This window comes from Sinocyclocheilus grahami, unplaced genomic scaffold, assembly GCF_001515645.1.
Source record: "Sinocyclocheilus grahami isolate Dianchi unplaced genomic scaffold, SAMN03320097.WGS_v1.1 scaffold31.1, whole genome shotgun sequence".
Lineage (NCBI taxonomy): Eukaryota > Metazoa > Chordata > Actinopteri > Cypriniformes > Cyprinidae > Sinocyclocheilus > Sinocyclocheilus grahami.
This window is the reverse complement of record NW_015505210.1, coordinates 1,761,152-1,775,507: the sequence shown is the minus strand read 5'-3', so window position 1 is coordinate 1,775,507 and position 14,356 is coordinate 1,761,152. Positions and strand designations below refer to the sequence as shown.

Sequence of the window (14,356 nt, the reverse complement as noted above, 5' to 3'; positions counted from 1 at the left end):
ATATGTATATATAAATGCAGAAAAACTACTTCAAAGTCTATAAAAGTAGTTTTATATTAGCTATCAATTTTACCTACATAACTGATTGTTTAATAAGTCAAAAGAATAAGCAATAAGAACTTTAATCCACTTAATTTTTTTGTTGTGCTGGAAAAAAAACATTTGTTACAGAAGACAGAAGTTTAGGTGTTACATATATTTTAAGTTCTTGCTTTAACTGTATTTGTTAGTAGTTTCCATTTTCGCTTTCCATTAGGACTTCAGGGGCCTTTAAGTTCAACAATTAGACATTTATCAGTTATTAAACAATACAGATGATAAAGACAATAGTGGCCTTAAGCTGAATGTTGTTTTGTTAATCTTTTGCATAGTGGGGATTTTCTTTGTTACATTGTTTAGTTGATTTTAATGACATCAAGTGTTGTAAGGTAGGCTGTAAAGGGACGTGTCAGTTATCCTGTCGTCACAGTGACCTTTGAACTGATTGTGGCTTCATTATCTCATACCCAGCTCTGATGACACCGGACACAGATAAGGAATCCAGTCTTGATTTTGTTCCCAGGAAACATTTGGCAGCATTAGCCAGCCAATGAATGAATGGCACAGTGCTGCTTGAGTGTTATGAGTACGGCAGGTCAAACAAAAGGAAGTCTTAACCACGCCATGGCACTGTAATAAAGAAGGACACACCTATTTCTGCTCTACTGCACTGAAGAAAGTAAAAGCTTTGCCCTTGTACCTGGTTCCTACTGTACTTCAGAAAATAAGACCAACTTCGGCGGATTAAAAGTATCTGGTATGTGAATTTCATTTCAAATATGCTTGACTGTTCATAAAGCAATGTAATGTATCATTCATTTTCCAGCATTGCTATAGTGCTTTGACATTTGGTGAATGACAAGCTTGTTCAGACATTCCACGTTTGCACTGCATTTCAGTAGAAATATCCCTGTATTATACAAAGTCTGCAGTTCACAATAATGACCAGCTTGCTGCACAATACAGTAAGGGATTATTATACAGGCTTTAGTTCCTTTTGCCTACAGTAATTCTCTTGTTTATTTCACATGATTTCTGCAAAGTATCCTAGTGGAACGGTTTAAACCAGGATTTTAATCCCAACTAAGACCAGTAAATGCTATGAACTTGTCTTAATGGTTAGGCATGATTCAGGCTTAAGACACAGTTATTCCCATACTGTTTGTTTCATATGAGCACATATGAAACAAACAGTAAGTATTTCATGTTTTTATAAAAGTTTTTTTAGACAATAGAATGACAATATGGGGGTTCTCAGACTGGTCATAAATCTGACTGCTGACAAGTGATCGTGACTAATCATAATATTATATGAATAACAGACCTTAGATATTACAGCAAACATGGTCCTTGTATCTGTATTCCATATTTTAAGTGCTTCCTTTTATGGCGTCTTGAGACAGACATCAAATAGTGTATCTGGTCATGTGACTTACAGCACACCTATTAAAATGTTCACATGCTGTTAAAACAATCTGCACTTTTATTTATATTTAAAATAGCTACAACTTGATTCAGACCCATCAAACTGAAAAGCAATTTGAATCATTAATGTGAAATGCTGTGTAAAATGGGTTAAATTCACTAGCCACTGTGTGGAAATCTTCTAGAAGGTGATACTAGACCGAAAACATATTTGAGCAAATATACTTGCGTATGCATTTGTTTGCAATTATAAACGAGCATAGTCACGCGGCTCAAATGAGTTATATAACATAACAGAACCAAGAACCATCCGTTTATGATGTATTTTAGCATTTTTAACCTTCTTAGGATAACTTAAAGACCAATCTAAGGTAAACTTGTAAGGCTCCTTTGTGCAATTAAAATAACTCATAGTATCACACCACAGGGGAAAAAAATCTCAACCTATATCTAAATAACCATAGAATTAACGGGGTCACTCATCAACCAATCCCTTGCGCGCATGCGCATGCTGCAGACAGGCGTGTGTTGTTTCACAGGTAAAGCTGAACCAATGGGCTTCAAAGTCACGTACAAGGTTCAAAAGAGCTGTCAGTTACTTCATGGTTAACAACACATTTATTGTTCCCTTTTGGTACCATAAAACGACATAAATACAATTGAACTACTTTGGGACCCTAATGAAATAGCCTAAGTGTAAGGACATTCAAGGTTGTTGACTGGTTTACTGTAAGGGTTGGGAGAAGCTGCACTGGTATCTGTGAGATTCTGAATCATCTCGTCTTGCTGCTGCTGCCTCGGAGGGGAGGGTGATCGGACGACTGTTGTGTTGGGAGAAGGGCAGATATCCGCAGCATTCCCCTGCATCCTCCAGTAATCCCAGTTTCTATCCTTCTGTCTGTCCATTCTTCAAGACCACGTTCATCTGGAGAGACCTTGTCTGCTTCTGTAGGGTTAAAATGGCCAGCAGCTTCGCACGGATTTTGTCCAGTAAAAGGAAGGTGGGAATCTTGTCGTTGGTCGGTGCGGGATCTCTGACCGTGGGATTCTTCCTGAACAGAGAGCAGCATGTCGATGCAGGAGCGCACGTCCGGAGAATCTATCCTCCTAGGTAACTACAACCATACCCGTGTTTTATAACGACAATATCATACATAAAACAAATAAATATTGTGATAGACTACCAAACAAACCATTGTATTGTAGCTATTGGACAAATGCATTAGTGGGCGTCAAATATGTTCATTCATATGAGTCAGGAATGATCCAGTTCCACAGTCGCATGTTATATATTATATTATACATGTACAATTTAGTATTCTACATTGTAGATCTAAATGTTTTACTGTAAGGGTTGGGAGAAGCTGCACTGGTATCTGTGAGATTCTGAATCATCTCGTCTTGCTGCTGCTGCCTCGGAGGGGAGGGTGATCGGACGACTGTTGTGTTGGGAGAAGGGCAGATATCCGCAGCATTCCCCTGCATCCTCCAGTAATCCCAGTTTCTATCCTTCTGTCTGTCCATTCTTCAAGACCACGTTCATCTGGAGAGACCTTGTCTGCTTCTGTAGGGTTAAAATGGCAAGCAGCTTCGCACGGGTTTTGTCCAGTAAAAGGAAGGTGGGAATCTTGTCGTTGGTCGGTGCGGGATCTCTGACCGTGGGATTCTTCCTGAACAGAGAGCAGCATGTCAATGCAGGAGCGCACGTCCGGAGAATCTATCCTCCTAGGTAACTACAACCATACCCGTGTTTTATAACGACAATATCATACATAAAACAAATAAATATTGTGATAGACTACCAAACAAACCATTGTATTGTAGCTATTGGACAAATGCATTAGTGGGCGTCAAATATGTTCATTCATATGAGTCAGGAATGATCCAGTTCCACAGTCGCATGTTATATATTATATTATACATGTACAATTTAGTATTCTACATTGTAGATCTAAATGTTTCGTTTAGATCTTTTAAATACAGTAGGTACTAACCTTTTTTTCATGTACGAAATGAATGCAAAATAATTAATTATTTAATTTGTTTGTACACATGAATTAATATCCTCATAATTCACATTTAGTAAAAAATGCCCATGCAGTGTGGTTGAACACTGGTTGTATCCAAAAAACACGAGACAGGCAGCGTAAAAGCTTTTGACGCGTACGCAACGCGTCGATGACATTCTAGAACGCCGTGTTTGATATAGCAGCTACGCGTTCCGAACGCGGTTATGACGCTCAAAAGCGCTGTCTTGATAGGGAGCTTGTTTGGTTTTGAGACACAGCCATTGTCCTTGATTTTCAGCTTAGTTCTCTTTCCCAACAGTGCTGAATATCCAGATTTGCGGAAGCACAATAACTGTATGGCCAGTCACCTGACTCCTGCTGTATATGCCAAGCTGAGTGATAAAACCACTCCTAATGGTTACACTTTGGACCTGGCTATCCAAACTGGCGTGGACAACCCAGGCCACCCCTTTATTAAGACAGTAGGAATGGTGGCAGGGGATGAAGAGTCATATGAGGTGAGAGGAGATTATATATATATATATATATATATATAATATGTCACACATTTTTGGCATAATAAGAGGTTAGCATTTTTGGAGCACAAAAGTACATTAAACATGTTTTGTGCAGGTCTTTGCTGGTATTTTTAACCCAGTCATCAAAGAAAGGCACAATGGTTATGACCCCTGCACCATGAATCATCCCACTGACCTGGATGCCAGTAAGGTAGGAGTAAATGTTTTAGTTACACAATACATACAACATTGACAGTAGGGTGTTTCTTGAACTGTGGGCACTTTTATTTCCCAAAAGTCTTGGAATGCCTCCATAAATCATTTTTGATACTCTTCAAATGTGTTTTAAAATAGATCTTATAAATATATTTTTTTATACATTTATAGATAGATTTTATGGTTTTAACCATGTCACAGACCCAGACATTCAATCTTGAAATAAACACATTTTAAATAGTAAATACTACATGGTTCATATTAATATATATAAATAAGAAATCTATATAAATATATAAAATATAAATGTACTTTATTTTAATATGTCCTTGTTACATATGTTAAGAATATTTACTTTAGTAATAACAGTATATTATATGTAACTACAAGCAACTAACACAGTATGTTGTGAATTCATTACTTAGAAATCATTTTTGTAATTACACTGTAACAAGGGAAAAAATAAATACAAATTACTATTTAATTGTGTGTATTTAGGAATCATAAAATGCTAGCTATGAGATTAGCCTTGGCAAGTTACCAATTTTATTCTAAAAATGTTAGCATGAAAATCAGCATGAAATCTGTTTTCCAAATGCATGTTATAGATCTTATTGTGAATGATTCATGTATGTACATGTTTGATCTGCTGGTGAAAATGACCTACAATCAAGGAAATATATTTATTTTTGTTAATTTGAATTTAATCGCTAAATTTTACATTTTGATTTTAAATGTTTAGATTTTTTTAAACGTAATACTCAGATTTGTTTAAATCTGAGAAAAATAATAAAAATAATAAATTTGTAATTCAGTTAGTAACTTTAAAATGCCATTTCCACCACAAAATGAACAAACTAGTTAAAATGGCACCTAGTTATAATATCACGATAGTTTGGCATTCTTTTACATTCTTTTAAATAGTAAAGCAGGTCACAAACACAAGCCTTAAAGTTTCAAGTTACTTCCATTATGTTCAACCTACTTTCGTCCCATCAGATACGGGGAGGCCAATTCGATGACAAGTACGTGCTGTCGTCTCGAGTCAGGACAGGTAGGAGTATCCGAGGCCTGAGTCTGCCCCCGGCCTGCACCCGCGCTGAGCGCAGAGAGGTGGAGAGGGTCGTGATTGATGCCTTGGCAGGCCTAAAAGGGGATCTGGCTGGAAAATACTTCAGTCTCACTCTAATGACCGAACAAGAGCAGCAGCAGCTCATTGATGTGGGTATATTCACAAATAGGATGATATGTAATTCATTGCTGTCGACTCAACCCAAAAAGTATTCATGCTACCCTTTCGTTTTCCTGTATAGGATCACTTCCTGTTTGATAAGCCTGTGTCACCCCTGCTGACATGTGCAGGCATGGCTCGCGACTGGCCCGACGCAAGAGGCATCTGGTGAGTTTAACCTCAGCCAGAAAGAGTTGAGTGGTTTGGTGGTGAACAAAGTCCACTGGCAGGACTGCGTTTCATCCAGAAATAGTCTGAAGCAACCTCTACCGCCATGTGCTGTGGTTTGATATCGATCACGGAGTGTACCCATGGCTCACTTGCATCTCCTGCATAATTCATCCTCTTTTTTTCCTCTTCTTCCTTCTGCCTGCAAGGGAAAGTTTGCCAGTGTTGCCAGACTCAATTTGGAAATTACCTCTGATTTAATACCCTGATGGTTTTTGAGCTAACAAAGCACTTCTGATAACATTAGAGACTAAAAGTGAGACTAAAATGTAATGAGGTCAAGGGTAACTATAGGTTTGGGAAACAAGAACAGGTTCTTATTTTAAAAATAACAGAACCATTTTGAAGATGTGGACATATTGACGTATTAAAAAACAAAGCTCTTATCAATCGGTTGTTTTAGTGAATGAAAAACATGCAGTGCAATCAGTGTTATCCAATTCATATATATTCATATATGCATACAGTATATTTACAGGCCAAAGACATTGAACAGATTTAACAGATGCCTTTCAATTCCAGGCACAACAATGAGAAAACCTTCCTGGTGTGGGTCAACGAGGAAGACCACACTCGTGTGATCTCCATGGAGAAGGGGGGCAACATGAAGAGGGTCTTTGAGCGTTTCTGCAAGGGTCTCCAAGAGGTGAGATCATGCACGTGTACGTATGTGGCTCTCACTCACTGTTAAAACCACACAAGCCTCCATTATTTATCCAGCAGAGATGCTGCAGCTGTTTATTGCAGCTCAGAGCAATGCCCTTTTGTGGACATACAGTTGTAAACACATCGTCCTGGCAGATGGGGATCTGTGTGTGATTATGTGTGTGGGTCTGTCTTAGTCTGTTGCTCCTTCTAAAAGGGAATCATAAATACATGTCGCATGTTTAATTTTTGATCATTTTTAGTTCAAACAGATCACTCTTGTATCTTTCTCACAAGACTCTCTCTTTGTCCCTCAGGTTGAGAGACTAATTCAGGAGAAGGGTTGGGAATTCATGTGGAACGAGCATCTGGGTTACATTCTCACTTGTCCGTCAAACCTGGGCACAGGGCTAAGAGCTGGCGTCCATGTCACTCTTCCTCACCTCAGCAAGGTCCTTGGTTTAGAAATACATTATAAACTTTCTCACCTATTCAGCCTATGTCATGTTAACAATTTTGCACATACTTAGGTGTTAGGGTGACCCAAAAAACAGTTAAGAAGCACATTAATATGTTATGTCTATTGTGTATTGTCTTTTTCTTGCAGGACCCTCGTTTCCCTAAGATTCTGGATAACCTGCGTCTCCAGAAAAGGGGGACTGGAGGAGTAGACACCGCAGCTGTCGGAAACACTTTTGATATTTCCAATCTGGACAGGCTGGGCCAATCAGAGGTCAGTGATGTCACAATCAATCAATCAATTTAAGTTTTAAGAAATTCAGATAATATTCAAATTCTTCACTAATTTGTCTAAATACAGTAAATAAAAAATAAAACACTAAAAACCAAAAACATTTTAAATGTAACAAGTGAATTTAGGCATCACAATATTATATAATGTAATGTACACTATGAAAAATGGATTTATAAAATGAATAGCCCCGTGAAGTCGCGGTTTACAGTGAATTTATAACAGCTAAGGGGCGTTGTTAGGCACGACACGAAGCGGAGTTCACTGTAAACCACGGCTTCTTGGGGCTTATTACTTTAATTCATTTTGTGAGAGATTACATTTAACTGTGTTATTTATTTATTAGTGTCAAACTGAGTGTTAGATGAAGGCTTAAGTAATATATATATATATAAAATATTTGTCAGGCATGTGCTGGGGGGTTGGGGGGTGGATGCGTTGTTTGCTTGAGCCCCTGCCCCTTTCCCCCTTGATGCCCAAAGTGCCCTTTTGTCAAATGATCTGGGATGATCCCTGATGTTCAGACAACTTTAGTAATTTGGTGCACTACCAGGATAGCTTCAATAATGTCCGCGGCTGCTGGTTTTGTGGAGTTCTCAGCGGAGCGGTGTGCTTGGATACTTTTATTATTAAATTATTATTATTTTACAAGAACGACGTGAAGAGAGCATGCAGAGCTGTTGTTTATATTGCTGTGTGTAGCCTGTGGAAGTCACGTTAGCTGCAGCATGGGGCGTAGCCATCATTTCAGATTTTTTTATTAATTAATTAATTAACTAATTAATTAATTTGTTCAAATTGACAGGTTTTATTCTTTTTATCTCTTATTTTTAATTGGCTAAGAAATCAAATACACCGCTGGATAATGACCAATAATTTGTGTTCTATAATATTTTTGTGCTATATTTTCCTAATGCTAATTTTATGATTGGTTTATAAAGGCTACTACAAACACCTTTTCCCCATTTTTATCACAGAATAAGGCAGGAAATATATTTTATAGTTTCTATACTAAATTATATGTCAATTAGCACTGCATTATTCATATAATTTATTTATTTATTACCTGGAGATGACTTGAAAAACACACATAAACCATATATTTTCTTAATTGTGTGTTTATGGTCTTCACGTTTCATCAGTCAAAACGTTTCTGCTTTTTATTCAGCTCAGCTACAGCAGATATTGGTTTGCCTACAGCGATAGCCGGATACCTTTGTCCATATTAGGGATTTCCTGCACGTCATAAAATATTACTTCCATAAGTGCGTTTTGGACTTTCTGTATGAGAGTGTCCGCCGGCTTCGAGTATGAATGAACCTTGCATTTTGGATACGAATAAAACGTCAGGTCATGCATAGACTATCTTGTCTCTTTGAATTTAAATCTAGATTTATTTACACTGGCCCGTGATAACCTCTACGTGAACACACCTGCCCGAATAAAGTGCGGGGGACGAATTTATATTTTATTAAAAGTAAATATTTATTAAATATTTAAAATGCAGCTAACTTGTTCTACACACAGTGGTGCCTGTTCTCTTTCGTTCTTGCTTGCTGTTCTTGCATCGAGGGGTCTTGTCTTTTTTTATGTTATCTGACTAAAAACTGTTTATACTTTGAACTATTATTATTACAGTATTTATTTAAAAAACATAGAGTGCCTTAAAATTATTATTACAACACTGGCAAAACAGGCTTATACTGATTTTCTCATCCTTTGAATTATACTTATCAATCCTGTTTTTATTATCATTATCATTCAAACAATGAATACATTTAGAACAGGACTAGAATAGAATTCCATTTTGTGACAAAAATATTTTTTTCTACAACAGCAACAGAAGTGTTTACAACAGCAAAACCACAGCTGCGTCACAGCATTTGCTGCTGTATCAATACAGAAGCCTCCGTATCGTAATGCATTACAATATATTGCTGTATTGATATTTTGAGCACAGCCCTATTTAAAGCCATGTGCCCCTTTTATACTTTAAGCATCTGCCCCTCCAAAGGTCTCTGCATGGCCCTGATATATTTTTACCAGCCATGAAGCTGTACATGCATTATTTAATCAAAAAGAGGCCGAAAAATTTAAGAAACGGAGTGCAATTTTTATTATTATTATTATTATTAATTTTTATTATTTAATAAAATTATGAAAATTAATAAATAATAATTTAGCCATAAATAAAATGATCCACATGATGACCTTTCACCTAACGATCTGATCTGGGATGATCCCTGATGTTCAGACAACTTTAGTAATTTGGTGCACTACCAGGATAGCTTCAATAATGTCCGCGGCTGCTGGTTTTGTGGAGTTCTCAGCAGAGCGGTGTGCTTGGATACTTTTATTATTAAATTATTATTATTTTACAAGAACGACGTGAAGAGAGCATGCAGAGCTGTTGTTTATATTGCTGTGTGTAGCCTGTGGAAGTCACGTTAGCTGCAGCATGGGGCGTAGCCATCATTTCAGATTTTTTTATTAATTAATTAATTAACTAATTAATTAATTTGTTCAAATTGACAGGTTTTATTCTTTTTATCTCTTATTTTTAATTGGCTAAGAAATCAAATACACCGCTGGATAATGACCAATAATTTGTGTTCTATAATATTTTTGTGCTATATTTTCCTAATGCTAATTTTATGATTGGTTTATAAAGGCTACTACAAACACCTTTTCCCCATTTTTATCACAGAATAAGGCAGGAAATATATTTTATAGTTTCTATACTAAATTATATGTCAATTAGCACTGCATTATTCATATAATTTATTTATTTATTACCTGGAGATGACTTGAAAAACACACATAAACCATATATTTTCTTAATTGTGTGTTTATGGTCTTCACGTTTCATCAGTCAAAACGTTTCTGCTTTTTATTCAGCTCAGCTACAGCAGATATTGGTTTGCCTACAGCGATAGCCGGATACCTTTGTCCATATTAGGGATTTCCTGCACGTCATAAAATATTACTTCCATAAGTGCGTTTTGGACTTTCTGTATGAGAGTGTCCGCCGGCTTCGAGTATGAATGAACCTTGCATTTTGGATACGAATAAAACGTCAGGTCATGCATAGACTATCTTGTCTCTTTGAATTTAAATCTAGATTTATTTACACTGGCCCGTGATAACCTCTACGTGAACACACCTGCCCGAATAAAGTGCGGGGGACGAATTTATATTTTATTAAAAGTAAATATTTATTAAATATTTAAAATGCAGCTAACTTGTTCTACACACAGTGGTGCCTGTTCTCTTTCGTTCTTGCTTGCTGTTCTTGCATCGAGGGGTCTTGTCTTTTTTTATGTTATCTGACTAAAAACTGTTTATACTTTGAACTATTATTATTACAGTATTTATTTAAAAAACATAGAGTGCCTTAAAATTATTATTACAACACTGGCAAAACAGGCTTATACTGATTTTCTCATCCTTTGAATTATACTTATCAATCCTGTTTTTATTATCATTATCATTCAAACAATGAATACATTTAGAACAGGACTAGAATAGAATTCCATTTTGTGACAAAAATATTTTTTTCTACAACAGCAACAGAAGTGTTTACAACAGCAAAACCACAGCTGCGTCACAGCATTTGCTGCTGTATCAATACAGAAGCCTCCGTATCGTAATGCATTACAATATATTGCTGTATTGATATTTTGAGCACAGCCCTATTTAAAGCCATGTGCCCCTTTTATACTTTAAGCATCTGCCCCTCCAAAGGTCTCTGCATGGCCCTGATATATTTTTACCAGCCATGAAGCTGTATTTCAGATTTTTTTATTAATTAATATTTTTATTTATTTTTTTATTTTTTCAAATTGACAGGTTTTATTCTTTTTATCTCTTATTTTTAATTGGCTAAGAAATCAAATACACCGCTGGATAATAACCAATAATTTGTATTCTATAATATTTTTGTGCTATATTTTCCTAATGCCAATTTTATGATTGGTTTATAAAGGCTACTACAAACACCTTTTTCCCATTTCTATCACAGAATAAGGCAGGAAATATATTTTATAGTTTCTATACTAAATTATATGTCAATTAGCACTGCATTATTCATATAATTTATTTATTTATTACCTGGAGATGACTTGAAAAACACACATAAACTAATTAACTAATTAATTAATTTGTTCAAATTGACAGGTTTTATTCTTTTTATCTCTTATTTTTAATTGGCTAAGAAATCAAATACACCGCTGGATAATGACCAATAATTTGTGTTCTATAATATTTTTGTGCTATATTTTCCTAATGCTAATTTTATGATTGGTTTATAAAGGCTACTACAAACACCTTTTCCCCATTTTTATCACAGAATAAGGCAGGAAATATATTTTATAGTTTCTATACTAAATTATATGTCAATTAGCACTGCATTATTCATATAATTTATTTATTTATTACCTGGAGATGACTTAGGAAAAACACATATAAACCATATTTTGTCGCAATCGTGTGTTTATTGTCTTCACGTTTCCTCATTCAAAACGTTTTTGCTTTTTATTCATGTCCCCTGCATCCCCCGCGAATTCTACACCCATGCTTCCACAGAGCATGTCTTCATGCCATTTTAAGTCTTATTTTGACGTAACAAAGTGGTTATATCTAAGTGTGAGTTGTTTACTCACTACTTACAAAATATGTAGAAGAAAATGCATTATTTAATCAAAAAGAGGCCGAAAAATTTAAGAAACGGAGTGCAATTTTTATTATTATTATTATTATTAATTTTTATTATTTAATAAAATTATGAAAATTAAATAAAGAATAAATAGACTGTAAAGAATTTCATAATTTAATTTATATAGAAGTTTGTGAGAAGTATCTTTTACTGTGAACCATGAAAAGATAACAGCGCTTCACTCTGAAACACACAACACATCAGATTACATATTTATATAATTACAATGCAGTCTTTATGATTTCATAATCACGCTAAACCCTATTGTATTTTCAGGCATTGTTACAATTATAAAAAAAAAGTTACAGGCCAACTGCTGAATAACACTGTTTCAAATACTCGCCAAAGATGATTTTTACTCGTATTTGGTACTTGGCGAGTGTTAATTTTAGGCCCTGATATATTGTTGCGAGTAAATGATGACAGAATGTTCATGTTTAGATGAACCGTCTCTTTAAAAACTGAAAAAAATGTAATTACCTCACCATGATTTCTTGTCTTTATCAATATGTGCTCAGGTCCAGCTGGTTCAGACTGTGATAGATGGACTGAACTATCTCATTGAATGTGAGAAGAAACTGGAGAGAGGCCAAGACATCAAAATCCCCGCCCCCATCAGCCAGTTTAAATAGACTGGCAGTCTCGCTTAGCTCCGCCCTTCTCCTGGCTCCTCCCTCTCGTGTGTTCCTTCCTCCTTCAATATTCCACTAATACTGATCCATAAGCATGCTTCTGTGTTTCGCCAGACATACCACATTCCAGTATAAAACAGGAGTAAATGTATCGTACATCATGATTGTGTTCATGTGGCGCTATTGATTTGTCACATTGTAACTTACTTGATTGTGTTGCAATAATACTATAATAGCCATTGTCAAGATTTGCCTCAGGTGTCAGAGAATTAAACAGATGTTTTTGTTTAAGATGTTGATGATATAAACCGCTGAAGGGTCTTGGAGAGTGTTTTATTGTACATTTTACTGTTGTTATAATTGAAAATAGGCGAAAAGCAAAACTACCACTGAAATAATTCATTTAAAGGTGCTCAGTCATGTTTTATCATGTTGCACTGGGAGTTGGTTTGTACTGACACTTAGTGGTATGGATGAAGCATAGTAGAAATGCTTTATTTGCGGTTTAAAATGCCTGCCTCCAGAAGCAACCCAATCCATGTATAATAAAGCAGATGCTGATATGTATCTTTAAGCGTTGAAAGTCTTGCCATCCTGAAGTATAAAGGAGCTACCATGTGGCGAATATTTTATATATATATATATATATATATACTCAGAAAGGCACTAAAACAATTATTTTCACCTTGTTCTGGGTGTAATTTTGTGCATCACTGAATAAAGAAAATCACTGTGTTTAGAACAATCAATATCTCTTTATATACTGTAAGAATACATACTTATAAGGGTCATAAAAATACAGGTCATCAAGGCTCCAAATGCAAACCACACCATAATGAATAATCCAGTTTAGCTCTGGAACTCTCTGAATGTCTTAAAGTAAATCAAACCAGTGCTCCAAGGTAAAAATACTGAAGAGTGTGATGAATGCACTGGGTAAATCTCTAAAAAAGAAGACAAGCACATCCATTTAGAACATCAAACCCACACCTAATAAAATAAACTTCAGGTTTTCACAATGAAAATGCCCTCACTTGAAATCATCCTTGCAGAGCTTCAATGTTGGAGTTGGTGTATTTTTAGAAAGGAATTACTCCAAACACAGCAACAACTAAAAAGCCCATTAACAACACTGGAAATATCATTTTCACAGTCTGTTGAAAGTAGTTAGCATTGTTAGCTTTAATTAATCATTGTTTCTTACACAGTACTAGCTTTATGGATAATTGCATACCCCACGTGCTTTGTAGATTGTCTGCAACATAAGACGAATATCTTGGAATCTGGAGACGATCTTCAAACATCGGAGGACACGAAACTGGGTGAGAAGTTTTTAACATTTTTTGCTGTATGAGCGCACCTTTGAAGGTCTCGGGGAGAATCGCTGGAAGAACAGGCTAACAGAAAACAATGTTACATGGGGTGTCCTTGTCAAGTTGTTGACCACGTGTGTAATTTTTGAAAGACAGAAATATTTCAGGTTCAAAACAAGTTACCTCAACTGACAGCACCGGACTACAGTAAAAAAAAAAAAAAAAGACTCTCATACCCTGCCTTTTTTAAACTATCAAAATTGAGGTTACATTGAGGCACTCACAATGGAAGTGAATGGGGCCAATTTTTGGAGGATATAAAAGTAGAAACGTGAAGCTTATTATCTTATAAAAGCACATAAATTAATTTGTCTTTTAAAAACTGTTTTATTTAAGATGTTAAGGGGGGGGTACAATGCTGTTTCATGCATTAAGAGTTGTTTACACTGTTAAAGAGTCGGATTCTCATGCTAAGCATGGACACAATTTCAAAACTCTTCATGACGTAGACGAGGGTGGAACTCCTTATATGGGCATTTCTCCCGCATGCATCGACCAGAGAGAGAGCGAGCTCGCGCCCATCAACGCACTTCATCCGGCGGCAGCGTTACACGGGACTCGGGTCTCCAAAGAAG

General features: G+C 36.0%; 1 protein-coding gene and 1 long non-coding RNA gene across 5 annotated transcripts; one reads left to right on the top strand and one right to left on the bottom strand.

Moving 5' to 3' along the window:
* The first annotated feature begins 542 nt into the window (after nucleotides 1-542).
* On the top strand, nucleotides 543-13,025 carry LOC107574016 (creatine kinase U-type, mitochondrial-like). 3 transcript variants are annotated; one of them, XM_016260502.1, is made up of 10 exons: nucleotides 543-796; nucleotides 2,379-2,575; nucleotides 3,793-3,991; nucleotides 4,107-4,202; nucleotides 5,207-5,428; nucleotides 5,521-5,606; nucleotides 6,189-6,312; nucleotides 6,629-6,763; nucleotides 6,919-7,044; nucleotides 12,295-13,025. In XM_016260502.1, exons 2-10 carry the CDS (start codon nucleotides 2,424-2,426, stop codon nucleotides 12,406-12,408), a joined length of 1,254 nt encoding a protein of 417 aa, XP_016115988.1. In that variant the 5' UTR covers nucleotides 543-796; nucleotides 2,379-2,423; the 3' UTR covers nucleotides 12,409-13,025. The 3 variants fall into 3 exon arrangements, with proteins under 3 accessions (XP_016115988.1, XP_016115980.1, XP_016115977.1); XM_016260494.1 differs by lacking the exon at nucleotides 543-796 and having other exon boundaries at nucleotides 2,048-2,575; XM_016260491.1 differs by lacking the exons at nucleotides 543-796; nucleotides 2,379-2,575 and adding an exon at nucleotides 2,818-3,193.
* A 168-nt stretch (nucleotides 13,026-13,193) lies between these two features.
* Nucleotides 13,194-13,939, bottom strand: LOC107573975 (uncharacterized). 2 transcript variants are annotated; one of them, XR_001607606.1, is made up of 4 exons: nucleotides 13,905-13,939; nucleotides 13,643-13,805; nucleotides 13,443-13,562; nucleotides 13,194-13,352 (listed from the first exon to the last, which is right to left on the bottom strand). It is a non-coding gene; the product is annotated as an uncharacterized lncRNA (long non-coding RNA). The 2 variants fall into 2 exon arrangements; XR_001607605.1 differs by having other exon boundaries at nucleotides 13,643-13,931.
* Between the last annotated feature and the right edge of the window lie 417 nt (nucleotides 13,940-14,356).

Excerpts from the sequence above, each read along its gene's own strand:
- LOC107574016 (XM_016260502.1), top strand. The coding sequence starts at position 2,424 with ATGGCCAGCAGCTTCGCACGGATTTTGTCCAGTAAAAGGAAGGTGGGA. Across the intron at positions 5,607-6,188 it reads CCCGACGCAAGAGGCATCTG|GCACAACAATGAGAAAACCT; the intron begins GTGAGTTTAACC and ends TTTCAATTCCAG. Across the intron at positions 7,045-12,294 it reads ACAGGCTGGGCCAATCAGAG|GTCCAGCTGGTTCAGACTGT; the intron begins GTCAGTGATGTC and ends ATATGTGCTCAG.